A 24284-nucleotide genomic window follows, 5' to 3' on the forward strand; every position below is an offset into this window, starting at 1 on the left:
AAAATGGGAAAATATGGACATAGACCATATAGAGTCCCACTGTTCTACTAATTGGGTACCTTGGCCAGTTTCGTTACACTTCCATTCCATGACACTTCTGCTCACATTGGTTTTAAATTGTTCATCATAGGAACACCATCCCACAGTCTTAAATCTCCCTATTTTGGTAAAAACATAATTTATCAATTTTTCACAATCCGCCAGACTACCTGGAGTTTTCCACTGTTTTGTAATGTCTTTCACTTGCTCATACCATTGAGTCACTGGCCTTTGTTCACAACAGTTGGTTTCATTTTTATGTTCCAGATTGGTCAGATTCATAGTTAAAATTCCCCATGGAATAGATTCGCCTGCTGCCCTCGGTATTGGCAAACAAGCAGTGATCTGCGTGACGTTTTGTAAATTGGCAAATCCTTTAATCAATCCTACCATCAAATTTTCCTCGGCCATTTGTTTGGGAATGTCAATCACTTGTTCTGTTTCTATTTGTCTTTTGTTCCTGTCCACCAAGTCAGCCCATGATCCCACCAACACTACCGACCAAAAGAAAATCCAAAAACCAATCATAACCTGATATGCAAAATTAGACATGTTTCAAAGTCAATTTTAAGTCTCTGAGTTGCGTTTCACAATCTTCCACGGAATAGATGCTTTCTTCACGGTGCTTTCTTCACTCGAGTATAATGTATCCAAGCATCCGATTCTGCAATTTTGATAGCTGTAAAGGTGGTTAACAGTATCTGGAAAGGTCCTCTCCAGCGCTCCTGCAAAGGTTCGGAGGCCCAGGTCTTCACATAAACATAGTCTCCCGGTTGGAAATCATGCGCTGAATTTTCCAGGGGTAAAGGTCTATTCCAAATTACTGCACTCCGAATTGCAGCCAAAGTTTTCCTTAGAGAAAACATATAGTTATACACATCATGTTTTCCTTTTACATGTATGTTTGGATTTGGTTCTGGAGACTCATACGGTTTTCCATATAATAATTCATAAGGACTGACTGAGGTTCCACTCTTTGGCTGTACCCTGATTCATAATAATGCCAATGGAAGCGCCTGAGGCCACTTTAGACTAGTCTCTTGACAAATTTTACTTATTTGTCTTTTTAAAGTTTGATTCATCCTTTCCACTTTCCCACTAGATTGTGGCCTCCAAGACGCATGTAAATCCCAATTAATACCCAATACCTTGCTAACACTTTGGACTACTTCTGCGACAAAGTGTGGACCTCTGTCAGAAGAAATTCCAATAGGTACTCCAGATCTTGGAATTATTTCTTGTAATAACCACTTCACCACCTCTTTTGCTTGTGTGGTGCGACAGGGAAGGGCTTCTGGCCATCCTGTAAAAGGATCAACCCCTACCAGGATGTACCGGTACCCATTTTGTCTAGGTAACTGAAAAATCTACTTGCCAATAATCTCCAGGTCCTGTACCAGATTTCAATCTACCCATTTGAACCTTTTTCTTAATCACTGGATTGTTTTTCAAACATACTTCACATTTTGCCGTTACCATTTTAGCTATTCCCAACATTTTAACTGATATTACTTGTTTTCGTAAAGAAGTTACTAAAGCTTCTGCCCCCTCAGTGACATTCCTGATGTCTTGTTTGAATTATTTCTCTCATCAAAGAGGTGGAATTACTACTTGTCCATTAGGGGTTATCCACCATCCAGCTAGGTTTTTCTTAGCATTTAATAACTGACCCAATTTGTCATCTTCCTCTGAATATCTTGGTTTTTCCCTAGGAAGGGTTACTGTTTTAAAAGGAATTTTTGCCATCTGTAATGCTTGTTTCTTTGCTACCTTTCTTGCCGTTTTATCAGCCAAATATTTCCCAGCTATTATTTTTGTATTCCCAATTTGATGTGCCTTACAGTGCATGATTGCTACTTGATCTGGTTTTTGAACTGCTTGCAGTAATTGTAAAATTTCTGTTTGATGCTTAATGTTTGCTCCTTGAGAGGACAATAACCCCCTCTCTTTCCACAAGGCCCCATGGACATGCTCTACCCCAAAGGCATATTTTTAATCAGTCCAGATATTTACTTTCTTGTCTTTGCTTAATTCTAGGGCTCGAATTAAAGCGATGAGTTCTGCTTTCTGGACTGACGTGGTACTCGCCAATGCTCCTGCTTCTATAACTGTAGTATCTGTTGTTACTGCATATCCTGCGTGTCGGACTCCTTGTTCCATAAAGCTGCTTCCATCAGTATACAGTTCCCAATCTGGTCGCTCCAATGGCACATCCTTCAGATCTTCACGACTGGAATAAACATACTCGATGGTAGCCAAGCAATCATGTTCCAGTTGTCCTTCTTCCTGTATGGAACTTAAAAGCACTGCAGGATTTACCAGGTTAGTTGTCTTTAAAATCACATCATCCTGTTCAGTCAACACCACCTGGTACTTCATCATTCGGCTGGGAGAAAGCCAATGTCCCCCCTTTTGTTCTAAAACAGTTATCACCATGGTGGGACATAGACTGTTATTGTTCTCCCCAAAGTCAATTTCCGAGCTTCTTGTATGAGCATTACTGTTGCCGCCACTGCTCGAAGGCAGTTTGGCTACCCTCTACTCACTGTGTCCAGTTGTTTGGAGAAGTATCCGATTGGTCATTTCCAGCTTCCTATCTTCTGAGTTAACACACCCAGTGCAAGGTGTTGCCTTTCATGAACAAACAGCTGGAAATCTTTGGTTAGATCCGGCAGTCCCAAGGCAGGTGCAGACATTAAGGCACGTTTCAACTCTACAAAAGCCTTTTGTTGTTGTGGGCCCCATACAAAGGGAGAGTTCTTTTGGGCCTCGTACAGCGGTTTAGCTATTAGCCCATAGTTCATGATCCAAAGGCGACACCACCCAGTCATTCCCCAAAATGCTCTGAGTTCATGAATATTTCTCGGCTCAGGTATACCACAAATAGCTTCTTTGCGATCTTTTCCTAATTGTCGTTGTCCTTTTGAAATCTCAAAGCCCAGATATATCACAGTCTGGAAGGCTATCTGGGCTTTCTTCCTGGATACCTTATACCCATTTAGTCCCAGGAAATTCAAGAGGTCAATAGTCACCTGTATACAAATACATCTTTCTTCTGTAGCAGTCAATATATCATCCACATATTGTAAAAGTAAATGTCCAGGCCTTGATTTATCCTGTTTCCAGATTTCAAGTCCCTTTGCTAATTGATTTCCAAAAATAGTTGGACTGTTTTTAAATCCTCGGGGTAATCTGGTCCATGTCAGCTGCATCTTTCGCCCGGTTTGTGGATTTTCCCATTCAAAAGCAAACAGTTTTCTGCTTCCCTTTTCCAAAGGTATACAAAAGAAAGCATCTTTTAAATCAAGCACTGTAAACCACTGATAATTCTCCCTCAGTGCTGTTAACAGTGTATAAGGGTTTGCTACTACAGGATAAATATCCTTAACTATTTGATTTACTGCTCTCAAGTCTTGTACCAGACTATATTTACCCGAAGTCTTTCTGACTGGTAAAATAGGAGTATTGTACTCAGATTCACATTCTTCCAAAATTTTATACTCCAAGAATTTATCAATCAATTTCTTCAATTCCTGTCTCACTTCTGGTTTGATTGTTTATTGTTTAATTCTCACTGTTCCTGCGCCTTCCTTCAAATCTATTTTAACAGGTTCTGCTAGTTTTGATTTTCCAGGAATATCTGTCTCCCATACAGTAGGGATCACTGCCAAATCCACCTCCGGTGGAATTTCTTGTTCCTTTACCTTTTCTTGTATCATCAAAACTTCTCCCGTTTTTGACTCGGGTATCTTCAAAAAGAGTTCTCCTTCATCAAAAACAATTTGTGCATTTAATTTAGATAACAAATCTCTTCCTAACAAGGGTACCGGACATTCTGGTACATACAAAAGTTCATGTGTAATTATTTTATTTCCAAATTTCAAATCTATGGGTTGTAGGAATGGCCTGTTTTCTTCTTTCCCTGTTGCTCCTTTTATATTGGCTGGTTTTGTTCCAATTTTTCCTTTACAAGTATTTAATACTGAAAATGTCGCTCCCGTATCTACTAAAAATTTAACTTCTTTATCTCCCAGCTTAACTTTAACCAGAGGTTCAGCTGGGTTCCCCTCCGGTCCCCTTCAATCATGTAAAACCATTACTTTGGCAAGGTCGTGAGAAGCACTCCTGTTTCTGGGGCAGTCCTTTTTCCAATGTCCTTCCTCTTTACACAAGGCACACTGATTTATTCCTAAGAGGGTATTAAATTTCCGATCACCACAATTCATATACCCTCCTCTCCCATTAAATCCTCTTCCTCTGCCCCTTCCTCTATCTGTTGTTCCTGCCATTACTGCCAATAAATCTATTCTCCTTGATCTTCTTTCTTCCTTTTCTCTGTTATTATATACCCTCCATGCCACTTCCAACATTGCATTTAAACTCCTTGAATTCTCTCCCTCCAGTTTCTGGAGTTTTTTCCTTATATCTGGTGCCGATTGTCCCATAAAGATCAAAGCCAATTGTATCTGTGCTGCCTCTGTTTCCACTCTCAAATCAGTGTATTTTCTAGCAGCTTCCTTTAATCTTTCCAAAAATGCTGAGGGAGATTCATTTTTATCTTGTCTTACTTCGTATAATTTAGACCAATTCAAGGATTTAGGCATGGCATGTCTAATTCCATATAAAACCCATTTTTGATACCGCTTCAGTCTTTCTCTATGTGCCACATTATTTGGATCCCACTGCGGATCCCCAGATGGAAAATTCTGTTCTATTGTTCCACCTGTTATGCCACTCATTACATCCAACTCTGCTTGTGTTTTGCCAGCTTTTAATACCATTTGTTTCTCTGTATCATCTAACAAATTATCCAAAATCACCTGTAAATCACTCCAGTCCGGATTCTGTGTTCTAATTATAGTATCTACCACCTTGCCTACTTTTTCAGGATCTTCTCTATAGTTTCCTGCTGCCTGTTTCCAAGTCATCAAATCCGTAGCTGTAAAAGGTATTTTCACATAGACTGGTCCGTCACTGCCAACTCCCTGTCGCAGGGGAGCTATTGTATGGGTCTGTTGCCGAGTTCTCCGTGAAACAGGAGTATGAATTACAATCTCTGATAATCTCTCTCCCACATCTCCCGTTCCACTGCTATCCGGTTCACTCGCTGGTTCTTGTATCCTTAATTCTCGACCCTGATTCATTTCTCTCCTAGGAGGGGATATATCTAACTCTGGTCCATCGTCATTCTCAATAACAATCCTTTTCTTCAAACAACCTTTCCCAATTTCACAAGTTGAACAACACTTTTTCACTTTCTTATTATCAGCGGTTACAGCCATTACAAAATTGTCTCCAATAGTTAACTTACATTCCTCCTGCCAGTCTTTTCTTTGTCTCAAGTAAAAGAACAAATCCACATATGGCATTTCACTCCATTTCCCTTCCCTTTTACAGTACAACATTAACTGTAAAATAGTGTTATAATTCAGTGTCCCGTTCATGGGCCACTTTTCCTGATCTTCTAATATATATAGTGGCCACCAATTATTACAATACTCAATCATCTGGCTCTTTGGCAAATCCTCATATAAATCCCCCCAATGTGCCAACAAACATCCCAATGGAGAATTTTTTGGGATTTTATCATTTAACACAAGATTACCCAAGCTTTTACTTTTAAACAACCGAGTTAACTTAGTTGCCATGGTGTAATTACTCACAATACAATACACGATTATTCAACTCTGTCACTCCGATCCGCGGATCCACACTCCACACTCGCTTTCGTTCTCAATTATACGTCTCACCCTTACAGCCACACTCACACTTTCCCACAGTTACTTTAAACAAACATATAACACAATATTATACCTCTTAATTTTCTTCTTAATACACAAACTCACAAAACAACAAAGAAAACAAACATATAACACAATATTATACCTCTTAATTTTCTTCTTAATACACAAACTCACAAAACAACAAAGAACACCAAAAACTTCTAACTTCTTGTTAGAGGCACTACCTTAGAGAACACTATAGCATATAGTTTCTCTTGTTTCCACTTTTGTCCAACCCTGCAATAGCTTTCGTTTATGTCTTACGGGCAGACGCCTAGGCTTCCACTTCCACAAGGATCCTTTTAGTCCAACCCTGCAATAGCTTTCGCTTATGTCTTACAGGCAGACTCCTAGTCCTACCCTGCGCAGCTCTTTCACCGCGTCTGACAGGTAGACTTACTCAGAGGGACTCCAACCCACTGGTGGGACTCCATCCCACTCCTTACCATACACTTATTATAGTGGGACTCCTACCCACTTCCTCTAGTGCACTTACTTGCTACAATTAAAAAAAGAAGTGTCTTACCAAATATCCAGGGAACGTCGCGAAGAGCCTTACGGATCGGGGATCGATGGGCATCCCCGAGAAATCCTCGGTGCCGGCTGGAACCGATCAGGTCCCCGACTCCTCCGGTCTTCTTCAGCGAGGTCCCATCTGGGTCGCCAAAAACTGTTACTGAAATCTCGGACTGAAGAACTTATCGACACCAATGTGATGTAGATAAGCAGACACTTCTTTATTGACGGCCAGGTGCGTGAGCGAGTCCTCTCATGATCAACGCACACCAGGTCCCAAAATCAGATTCCATATCTAGAACTTATTCATACATATTCATTAAGTATTCATGCATAACCATGATATTTCCCGTAAATCATTTACATACTCTCCTCCTATATCCGATTCTGCGCAGTAGAGCTTAGAAAGGTCTAGAAATGGGTCTAGGGTACGATTTGGGTAGGTGGTATATGAGTCGGTGGTCGCGATCTCCCCCTTCCGGAATTACCTTTTACTAAAGTTCACGATTTCTTGGCAGGCATCTACATGCTGTTCCAGTCGACTCTCCCCAGTTCCCATTAATCTCATACTCTGACATTTCAATACACCTCTGCATACAGAAGACTGGTTAAATACAATGGAACCTTCCAACCCTAGAGTTATTACAATAGTTCCAGGCCCTTCTTCTAGCCTTGGTACAAGACATACAAAAGATTCCATAACGTCTCTTATTGCGTAGATGCAAGTTTCCTATAATTTTTTCCTTAACCTTCTACATTTCAATTCTATTAAATGATTTTATAAAATCAATTAATTAATCAAATAGAATCAATCGATTTTAACTTATTAACTAATCGGTAACAGTTTCCTTTTCTCCACAGTGCAAAAAGGTGCAAAGCCTTGCTTTCAATGTGGTGTTAACCCAACAGAAATTAAAAATTGGTGATTATAAAAAAAATACCGACACACAACTAAAAATAAATCAGTAAAATCACATCTTTCTGATGCTGCATTCTTCTAATTAATCACCAAGCCATCCTCTTACTACTGCAGGATTTTACCCTAACATATATTTCCTGTATTTCCCAAGGTGTTTTGTAGTGCAGTTGTGGCTTTCCTGATTTCTACACTGACTTGGTGCTCATTTCCATCAGGCAGTGTTCCTTGTGTTTTGTTGTTTGTTGCAACTGTGCTAAATGTTTAGTCATGCTCATGGTGATTTCAGGGAGTCACCAAGGGGCTGAGGCTGGGAGGCATCTCTGGAGATTGTCACGTCCAAGCTCCTGCCCGAGGCAGGGTCACCTAGAGACAGTTGCCCAAGGCTATGTCCAATTAATTTTTTATACCTCCAAGGATAGTGACTCCACAAATTCTCTGGGTAACTTTTTTTTTCTAATGTTTAAATGCAGTTTCCTGTATTTCAGTGTGTGTCCCATTTCCTCTTGTCCTTTCTGTGGGCACCACTGCGTCTGGCTTCATAATCTTTACACCTTCCCATCAGATATTTGTGCACACTGAGATCCCCTCAAGCCTTTTCTTCCCCAGGCTAAGCAGTCCTAGCTCTCTCAGCCTCTCTTTGCATGTCAGATGCTCCAATCACTTAATCATCCTTGTGGATCTTTGCTGGACTCACTCCAGTACATGCATGTGTCTACTACTGGGGAGGCCAAGGCCCCAGGTAAGGCTTCTCCAGTGCTCAGCAGTGAGCATCACCTCCCTTGATGGGCTGGCAATGTTCTGCCTAATGCAACCCATGGTGCTGTTGGCTTTCTTTGCTGTGAGGTTGCACTGCTGACATATGTTCAACTTGATGTCCACCAGGACCTTTAGGTCCTTTTCTGCAAAACTGCTTTTGAGCTGGTCAGCCCTCAACATGCAGGATCTGGTACTTCCCTCTGTTGAGCTTCATGAGGCTTCCATTGGCCTGTTTCTTCAGCCTGTCCAGGTCCCCCTGAACAGCAGCACAAACATCTGATGCATCAACCTCTCCTCCCAGATCTTTGTCACCTGTAAACTTGCTGAGGGTGCAGTCTGCCCCACCAGGCAGGTCATTAATGAAGATGTTACGCCCCCAGAATCAACGCATGGGGTACACCACTCATGACTGGCCTCCAGCTGGACTTCGAGCTGCTGAGCCCATCCATTCAGCCAGTTTTCTGTCCATTTATCTAACCTCAACTTCATCACAACCTGGCTTTATTTGAAAATAATATTGTTGGAAGAAGGGTTTGCCGGAGTCAAGAAGACGCTCAATATGAGTTATGCATCTTGCTCAACTTTATTAGTTTCTAACACTACTTATATAGAACCGATACACATGCATATTCGTAAAGCAGAAATATAACTGGTTAGTAGTCTCTAAACGCACGCGGTTCTCACACCCCTAATTATCATGACTAAAATAAGCATTCTATCCATGTAGCTAATTGTGTTGCTATGCTTCAGCCTTGTAGTTTGTTACTCCCTATTTTCCCATGCTGCTCCCTATCTTTCTTGGCCCTGCACCTACTTTCCCAGCAGCTGTAGCTTGTTACAGCCACGGCCTGTTGGCACAACATAATTACTTGGTCTCAGGATTCAAGAATAGCTCAAGGCTACCTTTCTTGTTAACTTCAGCACAGCAACTTCAGTACAATTCTGATTACAGGCCTATTCTAATACCAGGCCTGGATTGTGCAGATCTTCAGATTCTAAGGCCATGCTTCTGCAGCCATGCTTCTGCATATTATTATCTTGATTGTACTTCTGAGAGCCTTTATACTGATTATATAGTTGATCACATTTACAAATTGCTTTAGTATCCACAGAATCACAGAATGGTCAGGGTTGGAAGTGACCTCTGGGGATGATCTAGTCCAGCCCTTAGATTAATCCAGATTACACCACCAGGATTGTGAAAACTCATTTTTTCATGCCTTTGGCCATCACCTGGATAAATTAAAATTCAGGAAGAAACTTGTATGTGCCTAGAAGGCTATGTTGTCTCTCTTCTAAATATCCCATTGAAATACAGTTTGTGTTTGGTCCCACACTCTGCCTTTGTCATTTGTTTCCTGAGGTGGAGGGGAATTAACATCCCAACCCATAAGGGTATAGAATAGAAAACTGTTGGTGTTTGCTTTATCATCATGGTAATTCAGTTTTTTGAACTGTTTGCTTTGGGAAAAACAGAGACTGACCTGGAACATCACAGAAATCTGTCTTTTTTTTAAAGTACATTTTGGGGAGGGCATTTTTTTTAGGAATTTGGGAGTATTTTTGAGTTGAAAGAAAGAATTACACAAGGGAATAAGATGTATAAAACTGAGTGGGAGGTAAAGCGCAAAAGGACAACCTCTTTTCTCTGTGGGAATGAGGTTAATTTCCAAATAAATTGAAGACAATGTAAATTTAATTACTGTGCAGCTTGAGGGTCTGAGACTTAAAGAAAAAAATATCATGTTGGTTTTTAAGATGGAAAAACATTGCACAACTGCAAGTATGCTGAAATGAATCATTAAATCAAATCTGTATCAGTTTTCCCACCAATCCAGAGACTTGAGTATGTTTGTCTGAAGGCAATAAAATAACCTCTCTTTAGAACGACAAGTTCAGTAGAGATAAGGTAATTTAGGATGACAGCGTATGTGGGAAATAATGACCTTTTTGCTACTGGAAAAGTAATGAACAAAACTTTGAAGCGTTACCTAAAATAAAATCTGCTTTCTCTTACATAAGGGCTCTTCCTGCCTATGTAATGTTTCTAAATCTTACCAGTAACGTCTAACACCTTTTTAACTGAAGAACAAAATTAAAAGCCCTGACAGGCAGACTACCCTAAAGAATTACATTTTAGAAGTGATTACATTTTAGCTCTGTCAAGGTTGGATTACAAAACATGGGTAAGACATGGTTTTGCTAAATATGGAAAGTATCTTTATAAAAGACAAAGGGACAGTCAAAGATGTAGCTCCTTCAGGATGCTGGCAAGCCTTTTCCTGCTGCAAGCCATGGCGATTTTGATTCCACATGTTTGTTGTTTGGGAGAGCAGTACTGGTGATGGAGAGAAAAGCTGGGGGAATTCAGTGCTCCAAAAATTTTTCCTTCCTTAAAGGCTTCCAGATGATCAGTTCTGAAACTGTCACCTTCCTGCAGTGATGAGTAGTTTAGAGGATTTCAAACTGTCTGTAATAGATTTCTAAAAATGTTTGGTAGATGCTGAAGGCTATGGTATGTTCTTGATACATATATGCTGTTCTCGGGAGTTGCATTTGTAACCATTACAGGTCCTTGCTATATATTTGCACAGGTTGTTTTTCCTTTTTACATTCTTTTTTTTTTTTTTTTTTTGAGAGCTGTAGAGCAAGGGAGAGAAAATCACTGAACTGTCCAAATTTAGGACACAGTGTTAGGAAGGTCAACTTTACTGTTCATAATAAAGATGCATGGAAAATGAAGCAGATGAAAGGCCCTGTCATTATTTCTAACATGTACGTAGGAAAGGGCATGGGTGCTGTTGGGAGGCTCTAGCTCCTAAGAAGAAAGAAATAAAGAAAAATGTTGAATAACAGGAATTAAGAAAATGCTGTGGGCTAGCTTCCCAGGACATTGGCGCAGCACTTGGACTGGGCAAGGGTAGGCTGGGGCTTCCTAAAGCCAAATTAACCTCCATGTGGATCATTAACTGTAGCTTTTTCCATAGTGAATTGAACTCTTAAGAAATGCTTCATTATCCCTTGTTTTGTTCAACATCTGCTGCTGTTGGATTCTGATGGATATTAACATCCCTTACCAAAAAACCCGATAAATTAGTGTTTTTGATAAATGGTTTCTTTCAATGACACAAATATTTTTCAGGATGAAAAGACCTACTTTTATTTCCTATCTATTTTTACATGAAATTGCTTTGGAAAGAGATTTATTTATGACTAGCTACATTTTGCAGGTTTATATCAAGGTACATAAATCCACAGAAATTCAGCAAAGGGGATTAATGTTGACATTACAAGGAAGGATGTAGACAATTTTTACCTGTGATGTTTATTTTTGAAGTACAACATTGTTATGCTTTTACAGGAAAGGTTTAGTAACAGAGATGAAACTTAATTTTGGTCTTGGTGTTGAAAAATATTTACTATATTACATAATATTTGACATTTTCCTGCATTTTTCCTTTTTTCAAGAAGTTGTACCCTCATGTGCCTATTAGCATTTTTAAGCATTTCCGTCTCTTTCAAAGTATGTGTACATGCATGCCAGTGCTATTTGCAGACAGAAATAATATTTCCAACAAATATCTCTCTTGGAAGAAGTTGTGTGTATCTATCTGTATGTATGTGCATACATTTATGTTACACCAAATATTGTAGTATGCATTTTGAATTTATTATAAAGTACTATACACTTCTAATAGAAAGCTCTCTTCTCTATTCCTTCAAATGTATTTCCTGTCAAACATGATTTATTCAGAAAGGAATGTAGTAAACTTCAAAGTAAAATTTAAAATTTGCCTAGAAATTCTGTATTTGCTGGTTTGAATACACATGCAGTTTGTGTACCAAGTTCTGAATAACTACCTGGTGAAATTGTGGGGGAATGAACAAACTGCTGCTCCAACGTTACATTTTTAGTGCAGCTCAAACTATACATTTTTTTCCTCCCTGGTAATACAGTTAAAACTGATTTTTTTGAGTCAATATCACTAAGACAGCATGGATGGAAGTACTCTGCTGAAGAAGGTTGTAATATACTCAAATCAATACATTTTTGACATTTTTGATTGATTTAGGAGCCTGACTTTGTAATGAGATAGAGGATAAGTTAAAGTATTTCAGCATGAAGTGGTTTAGGATTGGAATATCAAAGAAAGCAAGGGCATGGATGGAAGAAGAGATGCAGGTGAAGGTGTGACCAGGAGGTGAGTTGTGGATTAGCTTTAGGTTGGCTGAGTAATAAGCACAGTACAGTGAAGTCATGTGAGAAGTACCAGCAAAGTATCTGCACCTTCACTGGATAGATACATGTCCTCAGAATCACAGAACGGTTTGGGTTGGAAGGGACCTTAAGGATCATCTAGTTCCAACCCCCTGCCATGGGCAAGGACACCTTCCACACCAGGTTGCTCCAAGCCCCATCCAAAATACAGAAACAGCTTTATATTTTCTTGGTCAGTGGCTATTGAAGTCAAACTCTGTGACAAACAGGGTTTTGGAGCATTGAAGGTTTGCTACCTTGGCAGGTGTTGTTTGGTGTGTTTTCCCTTGGAGCAGACAGGTCCCAGGCTGTTTGCTCTGGGACAGAACACACCACCAATGCATTTCCTCTAGCATAGCCTTGTGGCAGGCTCTCCTGGAGATGTGCAACTTGATACAGGCTGAAAGAGTTGTGTTTCTCTTGGGAAATGTTGCATTACCGCATGAGCTGGCTTGACAAAATGGTGAGACATTGCTGAAAACCTGCTCTTTCAGCTTCCTCAGTTATTCGGGAAGGCAATGATAGCGAGCGTCAGGATGGTCGGTTTATTTAGTAAAGCATCTGGCAACAAATTTTGCTCTGGTGTGACAGTTCTACTTTCATTTCTAAGCAGTAATCAGAGATGCCAAGGTTAGTTTGGGAAGTTATATTCACCATAACCCCTGCAATTTTTCTTTTAATACCTACTTTCCCACAATTCAACGTTATGGCCAAAAGTTATCTGGGTTTGACATAGAACAGCCAAAGAATATATGTCAGTAAAATAGATGAAGATAAGATTTCTGTCACCAAAGGCTTGGCTTTGAAGTTCGTTTGCACATTGAGTATAAGAGCAGTTTTCTTGTGCACTTCCTTCTTTCCCCTCCACTCTTCCACTCCTTTGGCAGAGCCAGTTTATTTTGTTGAAGGTTTTATTTTCTGCTGAAAATGCAGGAAATTCAGACAGCTCTCTTGGAAGCTCCCCAAAGCTAATACAAACAAGATACATATGCTTCTCTTAAAGTAACTAAAAGTAAAGTAAATTATTTGAAACTATTTAACTGTAGAAATTCCTCTGTAAAGAGGAAAGGGAAGTTTACATCATTATAATTGTGGATGCTGTTAAATTATGTAATCAAGGAGAAATTCCCTGGAGTGCCGACTTGTGTGGAATAGACACAAGAGTCCATCACCCTGGAGTTTGTAATAGCTGCGTTACAGGCAGGCATGGAAGAGCTAACTACTGAGTGTCCATAAAACATAATAATTTGAAATATTCCTTAGTGTGTATAAAGCTAGCTGAAGAAAATGCAGAGGAAAATGAACTGAAGCTGCCTATTCATCTAGACTTTTTGTGGATTCAGCTGATGGATCTGGAACAATTTACCAAATTTCTTCTCCTTGTTTCTCCCTAGTAAAAAGAAGAATGGCAGGAGCTGTCTGTGTGGGGTTAATTTGGAATTTTTAGTCTTTTTGATATGTATTAAATATATGGGGTGTGTATCCTTTTGTTTTCCATTGCTGACAAAATTGCCTTTAAAGTCCTGTGTCACGAAGGACGTAGTTGTTTGCAATTACAACTTTTTATGGTTTATGGCTGCAAATTATATTTGGGGTGGGGGAATCTCACTGAAAATATTAAACGTGAAGATTTATAATGAGGCATCATGGATAAGGGCTCAGAACAAAGAAAAGCCATAATTAAGGTTGCTTGTGCAACCTTCACCCTAACCTTTCCTCTCTCGATTCCCTCCCCCATATGGTAGCCTTCAGCCACCGCATGGATGCAGCAACACGGATGTGATGCAGCTCTGCCTGGTGCACAGAGTGCCTTACCCACTGCTCGCTGCACCTTCCTCTGACTCTTCTTCTTCCACACTACCTGGCTGGGAGGTACTGGACATGCAAAGGCAGACACTGGAACAGGTTGCCTGGAGAAGCTGTGGATGCCCCATCCCCAGCAGTGCCCAAGGCCAGGTTGGACGGGGCTTGGAGCAACCTGGTCTGGTGGAAGGTGTCCCTGCCCATGGCAGGGGGTTGGAACCTGGTGGGCTTTAGGGTTCCTCCAACCCAAACCATTCTATGGTTCTATGAAATGACCTTGAAAGGGCAGTCAGAGCTAGCTGGGACAGTGGAAAGTCAGAGATGGTTTTGCTGCTTTGAATTGTGGAGTTGCTAGGAAGGAAACTAAAGCATCTTGAGCTAAAGTTCCTTTAAGTAGCTTCTTTACAGCTTTTGCGTACTGTATGTACTCCTCGCCCTGCTGGAGAGGGGCCTGTAGTGTCAGTAATTGTGAACCAAAGCCACCGAGCTTCAACATAAAGAAACTTGTGCTTTTGAAAACTCAAATGTCAAGGCATCCCATTACTGGAAGCATGATGCCACTTGCTAAAAGCCATTCATTGTCATAAGCAATAAGTTCAGAATTCTGTTTGAGCATGATTTTTTGTTAGCCTGCATTTCCGTCAAGTATTTCTTTTGCTATTATAGGTGACATTTCCACTTTATTTCATCAGATTTCTTTGGATTAAGACTTTAGTACAGTGTGCCTTTCCTGGTTTTGGGGGTTTTTTTTACTCTATTTACATTGTGCAGTTGTAGCATATTGTATTACCCATCCCTGCTCAGGTTTTGGTTTTTTTAGGCAGATAAGCTTCTTCCTGCTCAGATTGTACTAACTGTATAACTGCCTTTTTGATAGCAGTCATCATACTGCCATTTCAACAGGCAGAAATCTCTAGTGTCCTGGATGTATACACATGTTGTTGTATACTGCATAGCACTGTTCATGTGGATCTTGCCACAAAGGAAAAGGTGCTCTGTTAGATCTCTGATTTTTTTTAAGAAGTTGCAAAGTAGATCTGTTCAGGCATACAATTATTTGTTGCTTTGGATTGCAGATTACTATACATCCAGGTAAAAAGGGGGAAAAAAATGTTGTATTTAAGTGAATTCTAGCTCATGATAAATAAATACATTATAATACATCATGTGGACATGATATGATTAAGTTTGTGCACTAGGGCTTTTTAGAATCACAGAACGGTTTGGGTTGGAAGGGACCTTCAAAGGCCATCTAGTCCAACCCCTGCCATGGGCAGGGACATCTTCAACTGGATCAGGTTGCTCAGAGCCCCGTCCAACCTGGCCTTGGATGTTGCCAGGGATGGGGCATCGGGCACCTCTCTGGGCAACCTGTGCCAGTGTCTCACCACCTTCATCATAAGTCATTCCTTCCTACTGAAAAATCTGTCCCCATTTTTCTTTGAAGTCCCCTTTAACTGTTAAAAGTCTAATTTTTTAACCTGAAGAAAACTGTAATTATTTCATTCTTCATGCTGAAATCAAGGCTTCAATATTTCCTTGGATTCAGCTGTATTGCCACTGCTGGTAACTGGCAATCGAATGGTTAAGCCAGCTCAGGGTTGCGTGCCCACAGTGGGATGCTGTCATTGATTGTCTATCAGATCTTTGCCATCTTTCTGGGTAAATGGTCAAAAATGCAATATGTCATTAAGAAATCTATCAGCATCCAGCTTTCATTTATTTTATGAAATACCCCAGGAACCACCCAGAAACAGGGCAGTGCTTCGCGTATAGCCTGTATCCAGGACCAAGGGTCAAAAGATGAGCTGGGCTCAAACGAGGGACTTCTGTGTCACTCGGGGCCGAAGCAGGGATAGGAGCACTCGAATCAGCTCTGTGATGAGGACAGATCTTGTGTGGCAGCCGAAGGTTGGCTGATGTGAATATCAGGCTGGTGAGATCGCAGGCTGCAATCGTGGAGAAAACAGCTTCAGCGAGAATAGCAGAAGTCTTTTAAAAGTGTCCCTTTCTCTGAAACTTGATACAAAGCTTATTTCATTGTGAAAGACAGCCTCATGTCCACCCTTCCTTATAAATGTCTCTTCATAACATCACAAGTGACTGAAATTCTGATTCTCAAATGACTATTATTTTCCATATAAACTAGCGTAGAAGGAAAGAAAACAGCAGAATAATTTTGTCTCGGTTTTTATTATACAGTACAAGCCATGAGGGATGTTTACACAAAGTTAACACAAATGATACATGGACATTCTTCTCTTTTTCTCCTAAGAATTGTTAATGTTTAGAGGATGGAGATTTGCATTCATTCATAATAGAACTTTTTTATCCAGTTCTTTATTGTTATAAAAATGAAAATTAATTTAATGTCAAATTAAAAGGATGAACACTTAGAATGTTCCGCTGCAGGAACCAGAAGATGGGTACCATAAAACAAGCCAGTTTTGGGTCACACTGAGTTCTTGCATGCTCCACTGACAGTGATGCAATTGCTTCACCTTTTGGTGGGTAAATATGCCTGTGAGGAACCTAACCATGAGCACGCGGCCAGGGTTTGGGGGTTAAGCTGCTTGATTTCTCGGATATTTTATAAGCTATATACTTTTCAACTGTTTTTACACATCAGTGTCTTTCCAGCAGCAAGTATTGAATTCTCTGGAAGTCTTTGCCCAGGAGAATGCCATGCTAATTATTAATTATATTGCAGTAAGGAAAGCAACAGTATTGCAGGCCGGTCAGAGATGAGAACATCCAGCTCTGCCTGTAATTTGCCTTGGCTTTGTACATTTGTGTGTTCCTTGTTAGTGTTTATCAAACTCCGATTACTTTTCTCCAGATAATGTTCTCATTCCTGCGCTCGTTGTGTTTTCTTCTGCATCCTCTCAGCTTGTTTCCATTCTCTTTTCTCTGGCATTACCACTTGTTTGTTCCTTTTTCTTTTATCAAAAGAGACCCAGGCTACCCAGAACTGTAACTGGATCTCTTGTAGCTGTGACTGCCTTGTTTGTTCCTTGTGCAACTAGAACATGACCGAGCATCTGACTTTTTGCCTTAAAAATTAAAATCTTTGCAAAAAAGTGCCACATTTTTAATTCCCATCCAGAGAAGGAACCATGAGGTGGTTACCTAAGGTTACCCGCAGTGATGTTAGTGGTGCACCTACATTCCCATCCCTTTTGCAGGTGTGATTTCAGTCTCAGAAAGTTGGTACCAAACTTTAGCTTCCACGTTTCTTTTAATGATGGGTATAATTATTTCTATGGGCACAAACAAAAAAAAAAAAAAGAGGAGGAATGTGGATAACTGGCTAGCTGAAAAAGGTCACATAGACATAGTCCAGCTGGCTGGACAAAAATGCACATCGCTCTCAGCTTATCTGAAGTAAAGCAAAAGTTACACAATAACAGGAAGATTTCGGTGGGAAAAGAATGTTGCAGGTGGGAACAGATAACTACAGAAGAGAAACTAGGGGCGGGCTTGGTATTTAGGCAACTAACCAATAATGAGCTTAACTTTTGTAATATGTATGAGCTAATTATAAGAAGGCATAAAAGGTGACTGTAAGGTACAATAAACGAAGTCTGCTGATCACTCATATTGAGTGACTGTGTCTTCCCTCCGTCGCGACAAATGGCGCCCGAACAGGGACCCTAGAGAGGGCTGAACCTGCGAGCCACGGTTCGACGGAGATTCGGGTACCGGTCCTGAAAGCAGCGCAGGAGGCGGAAGGGCACAGTCCCCGCGCCCGGGAGCACCTACAGAGGGTCCCGCCGGCCACGCGTCGCCGAAGTCTCGCAAAGGCTGCAACAGCGCTGACGACGGTACGGAGAGACAAGCGACGTACGATTCGCTCATATGCTTTTTAGAAAAGCGGAGCGTTCGGGACATAGACTGTAAAAAGGCATTACCCGGGTTATTAGCGTATGGGATAGTATCCGGGTCCCCCGCGGCAGCGGCGAGCGGCGGCGCAGCCCGGCAGGCCCCTTCCCGGCCGCGGTTTCTCTCCGAGGCGGCACCATCCCCCCCCTCCGATCGGCGCCATGGCGATGCAAGCGGCCAAGCGAGCTGACATCTGGCTGCCCCCAGAGGTCAATCGGGTCCTTTATATTCGGAACCTGCCGTATAAAATCACAGCGGAGGAAATGTATGATATGTTTGGGAAATACGGACCTAGTCGACAAATCAGAGTTGGAGACACTCCTGAAACAAGAGGAACAGCTTAAGCTTCTCAAGGAAAAATACGGAATTCATTACAAACCCACAAAAAAAAAAAGTGCTTCAGATGTCCCCTACAAGAAATGGGTTTCTGCCTTGAACTAGCAAACATCTCTGTGCTTAAAGAGAAGCCTTTTTGCCTTGATGGAGATAATTTATTCTGTATTCTGTATTTATGCTGTATTCTGAATGTGGAAATTGGTTGGGACTAGGAGGCTGGCTTAAAGGCATTTTGCAAACAGGATTATTATTTTTGATCATTATTGTAATAGTTTTAGTAGTGCTTAGCTGTGTATTTTCCTGTGTTAAAACGCTGTTATTGAAAATGGTCAACCAAGCCTATGTCGCCCAAAATAAAAACGGGGGAATTGTGGATAACTGGCTAGCTGAAAAAGGTCTCATAGACATAGTCCAGCTGGCTGGACAAAAATGCACATCGCTCTCAGCTTATCTGAAGTAAAGCAAAATACACTGTCTTTGGCTGTTCTTGTTACACAATAACAGGAAGATTTCGGTGGGAAAAGAATGTTGCAGGAGGGAACAGAAAACTACAGAAGAGAAACTAGGGGCGGGCTTGGTATTTAGGCAACTAACCAATAATGAGCTTAACTTTTGTAATATGTATGAGCTAATTATAACAAGGCATAAAAGGTGACTGTAAGACACAATAAAGGAAGTCTGCTGATCACTCGTATTGAGTGACTGTGTCTTCCCTCCGTCGCGACAGGTGGAGCGATCCCCCATGCACCCAGCGCCGCCGAATAAAGATAACCTCCGCTCACTCGAATATTGGTGACTGATTCTTTAAATCACCGAGTAACCATTATGTGTGATGGAGCCCTGCTTTCCTGGGGATGGCTGAACACCTGCCTGCTCATGGGAAGTAGTGAATGAATTCCTTGTTTTGCTTTGCTTGCATGTGTGGCTTTTGCTTTACCTATTAAATTGATCTTATCTCAACCCTTGAGTTTTACATTCCTTTCTGATTCTCCTCCCCAACCTTCTGGGTTAGGAGGAGTGAGCAAGTGGTTGTGTGGTGCTTGGTTGCTGGCCAGGGTTAAACCACGACAGGGGCCTCAGACAAGAACACACCCAAGGATATAAATTGCACAAATGTGGCTGGTACATCCTGGATAAGGATGTAGCCAAGAATGTAAATTTCACAGCTGTGACTGGTACATCCTGTAGGAGTACAGATAAACTAGTGGAAGCTAATAAAAACCAAGTTAAGGAACTTGAGAAATTCCACAGACAAAGACCATATACGGAAGAGAGGACTCAAAGTTCATGGAAAGGACACTAAAAGACATTTTTTCAACAACCACCAGAGACCACCACGGAAGCCCCTCAGAGATTCAGGCCGCATGTGTCATAACTGTGTAAATACAATTACTAATTCCAGGAAATAGAATGAATATGTATAGTCATGCCATACATATGTATGTAACAGAGTGCTATAAGCTTTGACTAATGCAACATACGGGATGCATGTTGGGCAGAGTGATACCCCTTGCATCCAGTGCTGTAAATAAAGAGAATGCCTGCTTCTTAATGCTGCATTGGTGTTAAGAGGTTTACTCCTGTGAAATGTATTCATCTGATTCGTGTCAATATGGAACAATGCTAGGACCGCATGATGAAATGTAACCTTCTGTCTTACATACCCTTGTATAACCACATACCTAAGAAAAACAGAGTGATCAATGTATATAGTTCCTGTATCTTACAAAGAACATCTGGCTACATACCTAGTTCCTGTATCTTGCAAAGAACATCTGGTTACACACCCTGATATGCTGGCTAAAACTGGCTTGGCTGCTAACCACATCGTGTTAAGTAAGAGAAGTTTACAGGGCACGTGTAAAATCTAGGGTCATCCTAAGGGTGAGCCGAGGAAGACTGCTGACTTCATCCACCGACCGCCAGACAGGAGTTAAGAAGACCCTCAGAGATGGAAAGAGCATGCGCCATGAAGTACACGCCTATTCCAAGGATCCATTTACATAAACCAACCCTTTCTTAGAAATAGCTATGAATATGTATTAGTTTAGGAAATGTAAACTGAAAATAAATCTTGTACAGTGCGCGTCTTGGTGGAACGGAGACTCCCAGCACGCCCAGTGCTGTTTCCTTGCCTCTATTCGCTTAATAAATTGCAAACTTTGATTGCAATCCTATTTTGGGACTCAGTCATTTATCACACTCCCAATTTTGGTGACAGATTGACTTACAAACATATATACAATATCTACTGAAGAAAAGAGCACTCAGATAAATGTCAAGCAACCTTCTCTTGTCAGGAAGTTGAGAGTCCAGGTCCAGCTAATAAATCAATTACCTTGATGTAATTTTCCATGTGCACCCAAAGGGAATCCTATACATTTAATGATAGTAGCATTTGTCAGTTCCTGAACTTGATCTTTTAAATGTTGGTACTTCTTTACTTTTTAGTAGCAGTATCTAAGATATCATAAGAGAAAGATTTGCCACTCACCCCCCAAGTCCTGCTGGCTTGGGGTAGGGAAGGCAATACCACTTTTTTCACGTTAGAAAACGAGCAGGGCTGGAGAAACGCTTCTCCTTACTGAAGAGTCCTCCCTCATCTCACCACCACCCCCCCCACCCCACCCCCCCCCAAAAAAAAAAAAAAAAAAAAAAGGACGGCAAACATGGCAAACCGCCCTAAGCAGCACCACTGCCCTCGCCCGGCGGCGGAGGGAACGGATTTCCCCACTTCATCGGGTGAGGCGAAACTCACCGCTAGCACTACAGAAACAACGGAACCAAGATGGCGGCCACCTGCGAACGGAAGAGAGACATTCACTGTAGCGGACTACATCTCTAAAGAGCGAATTATGGCCAGGCTTACTGCTGCATAGAAGACTACAACTCCCGGCAGGCGCCGCGCGGCCCGGCTAGAGGAGCTGAGAGGGAAGTTGAGGGGCGGAGCTCATAAATAGTGGCACGGCCCATCTGCCTCGTGTAAAATGGTGGCGGCGGTAGCAGCAGCATCTGTATCATCCGCTGCGGTCTAAGTAGAGCGCGCGGTAGGCCGACGTGTACTCGTCCCTTATCACCTCTATGTTGAGGCCCTTGCCGTGAGTAGGGACTGTGGAGCTACGGTGAGGGGGAAGTCCGAGCTTGCGTGCCTCAGCGTCGGCCGGTTGCTGGCAGGGGCGGGTGACACTGCGGGTGCGGAGCAGTGCTCCTCAGGTAGAGCCTGCTGCTCCCGTCTCCTCAGCAGGAGGAGGTTGAAGCTGCTGTGGGTGGTGGTCGCTCGGCTCTTGTCTGTTCGGCTATGTCGGACAATCAGAGTTGGAATTCGTCCAGTTCTGAAGAGGACCCCGAGACCGAGCTCGGGTTGCCTGTTGAACTCTGTGGGGTACTCAGTAAGGTAAGCTGTCTTTCCCTCCTTCCCACAGCCTGTGCCTAGTGGCCTCTTGCTTACCCTCTCTGCGCCTCGCTACGTCCTCTTGCAGCTGGCTGAGGGCTGTGAGTCCCGTCCGCCTGTCTCCTTCTGACCCTGCCGCTCCGGACGATCAGGCCGAGGCTCCTGCCTCTCCCAGCGCCCATGGAGGGGCCTGGGGGGGGCGGGGCGCAGGAGGCGCCAGCACGGCCGAGACAGCTGCCACCTGATGGCGGGGAGCCTGCTAGGCGGCCGCTCCGGTGTCAGGCGCGAACCGCCTGCGCCCCCTCCCTCAGTTTGGGGCACCAGCACATGCACACTAGGCTGGGGGGGGGGGTTGCGTACTTACTCTCGCATCCGCGCAGCGCCCGCCCCTCACCACCCCATAAAGGTCGCGTGAGGAAGCACTTTCTCGGGGAAGAGCTGCGAGTGCGTCTTCAGCCCTGGCCGGGCAGCTGGAGAGGCATCGACGCCCGCCCCGCGAGTCCCTGCCGTGCCCTGCACCCGTACCGAGCCCGTTGGCTGCCTGGCGTAAGCTTCCAGAGAGCGAGGCCCGAGAGGGGGTGGCCGGCTGCGCGCTTCGAGGGTGTATCCCCCACTTATAGCCGAAGTCGCAGCATTCCGCTCCCCTGTTCTGGAGCTCCTGAAGGCAGGCGTATTCCGTAGTCACTTCCCAGGAGCAGGCCCCAGCACAGGAGTGGCACAACCTTTAGTCCAAGTATCAAAACAGGGCAATAAAATACCCCTGCAGCGAGAGATATGGGTGGTGGGGAGAAGCAGAAAGAAAATGGCACTGAAGCTTGTTTTCCCCATTTCAAATTGACATTGCTTTTTGCTCTTTTATCACTGAAAATAAGATGACTTGCAAGTATGCATTGGATGATACTGGGAAACTTGAGTGCTTTAAATTGGAATATTGAATTACAAAGTCTGAAAGCAATTTTTTTAAAACTTAAAGAATGCTTAGAATAATGTTGAAATATCTTTAGAATTAAAGCACTATGTTTTGAATTCTTTTCCTATGCGATAAGGCCAGACATAGATCAGTATAGAAGGCACAGGTCATGGAATACTGAGATCATAAACAGGTCCTGGATGCTGAGAAAACAGCTGTAACAGGGCCAGTACTTTGCTTTTTGTGAGGGACAGTGAACTCCTTCCAGTCTTGAAAATGTTTCTAAGCTCAGACATGGAACAGTTAGAAGACAAGAAGGGCTGTGGCTCTCATCTGAAAGATCTTATTTAATAAGTCCTAGTGCTGTTTTTTACTGGTGTAGCAGATGAAGCTATGGCTGCATCTGACCTCCTGTAATGTGCAAACTTTTCTGAATGATTGTGCTGTGCAGCTGATGCTGCCTTTCATGTGGGAACATGGAATGTAATCCAAATAGTCAAGTATGGTGAAACCTGTTGCAGTGAATATGCTTGAGTTAAGTTTACCTTTTGCTTATTGATGCCTCTGTAGTAATTGAGACAAATGAATTGAAATGGTAGCATACCAAACTTTCTACTAAAAATATTTACTTTTAATAACTTATTGTGTATAATTACATTTTAAATCAATAAAAGTAGGCTCTAGTTCTCTGTGTGCTTAGTAGTGTTTCTGTTGCTCTGCCCTTTGGTAAAGAGAGGAGCTTTGAAGGAAACAGTGATTTGGGAAGAGAATCTTATTAGAAGTGTCCTGCTGGTCTCTAAATGTTTCATAACTCCAGATTTCTTTCCATTATATTTCCTGTTTAACATTTTAAGGTGGATACTGATGCCAGGAAAGGTCTGAATAAATGACTCGATAGCCAAAGTGACTATTAAGCAGGTATTTGTTTATTCAGTGCTCTGTGTGTGTGGGATAGCTCTTCCTTACACATACCCACCCACTGTGCACTTTACTAGGAATTTATATAGCATAAACATGCATATTCATGGCAAGGACATACATACTTATAGGAGTGGAACACTTCTTGGAACACAGCCACTCTTTCTTGGGCCTGTGCACTGTCTCCTGGTGGTCTTCATTGAGGGCCTTAAAGATGAAGGCTCAAAGTCTTCCTCTATGTTGATTTTTTTTTTTTACCTCATTCCTTGAAGCATGCACAGTGTCTTCAAGGCCATTGTTCAAACCAAAAAGCAGTTCTGACTAGTATATTATCTTAACTGTAGCACTAATTCCTATTGGATATGTCTGTTCAGGCAAGGACAAGTTTATCAAGACATAATTTCATGAATCTTCTGCTGATTTATTGTTTCCCTCTTTACCTGACTTTTTCAGTATCAATACAAAGTGTCTGTCTTGAAGCATAAGAATCTAGATGCTTGAACTAGTGGTCTTCACCAAAACCTTGTTTCTGACTTGTATACTTCAAGGAGTCTTTTAATTCATGGCACACTTTGATTGCAACAGCAAGTGCAAGATTGACTGCTATATTTACATCACTTAACTGTGTAAGAGAAGGAAAGATGCTTTCCTCCCTGTCCCTTGCTGTTTTGCCCAAGTTAACTTTGGACACTGCCTTTTGTGTCTGGCAGGAGTTGGGAATATGGAAGACAGGAAATAATATACCTCCGTGACAGCTTGTGCTACCAGATCAT

The 24284-nt window shown here is 42.1% G+C and overlaps 1 protein-coding gene and 1 long non-coding RNA gene across 10 annotated transcripts in view; one reads left to right on the forward strand and one right to left on the reverse strand.

The window, feature by feature from the left end:
* Positions 1-16248: 16248 nt before the first annotated feature.
* Positions 16249-22931, reverse strand: LOC129734908 (uncharacterized). The gene is made up of 3 exons (XR_008730440.1): positions 21741-22931; positions 21051-21091; positions 16249-18192 (listed from the first exon to the last, which is right to left on the reverse strand). It is a non-coding gene; the product is annotated as an uncharacterized LOC129734908 (long non-coding RNA).
* Positions 21247-24284, forward strand: part of LOC129734906 (ceramide transfer protein-like) — a 92031-nt gene continuing 88993 nt past the window's right edge. For 4 of the 9 annotated variants that reach the window (XR_008730436.1, XR_008730435.1, XR_008730438.1 and 1 more), the window contains exon 1: positions 21250-21686. Coding sequence is in view for 5 of the 9 variants with exons in the window: in XM_055700283.1 (XP_055556258.1) it covers positions 21591-21686 (96 nt within the window). In the remaining 4 variants the exon portion in view is untranslated. Of the gene's footprint in view, positions 21687-24284 lie in introns of all 9 variants that reach the window. The other 5 variants (XM_055700283.1, XM_055700284.1, XM_055700282.1 and 2 more) reach the window with 5 other exon arrangements.

Source organism: Falco cherrug (genome assembly GCF_023634085.1).
Source record: "Falco cherrug isolate bFalChe1 chromosome W unlocalized genomic scaffold, bFalChe1.pri SUPER_W_unloc_1, whole genome shotgun sequence".
NCBI lineage: Eukaryota > Metazoa > Chordata > Aves > Falconiformes > Falconidae > Falco > Falco cherrug.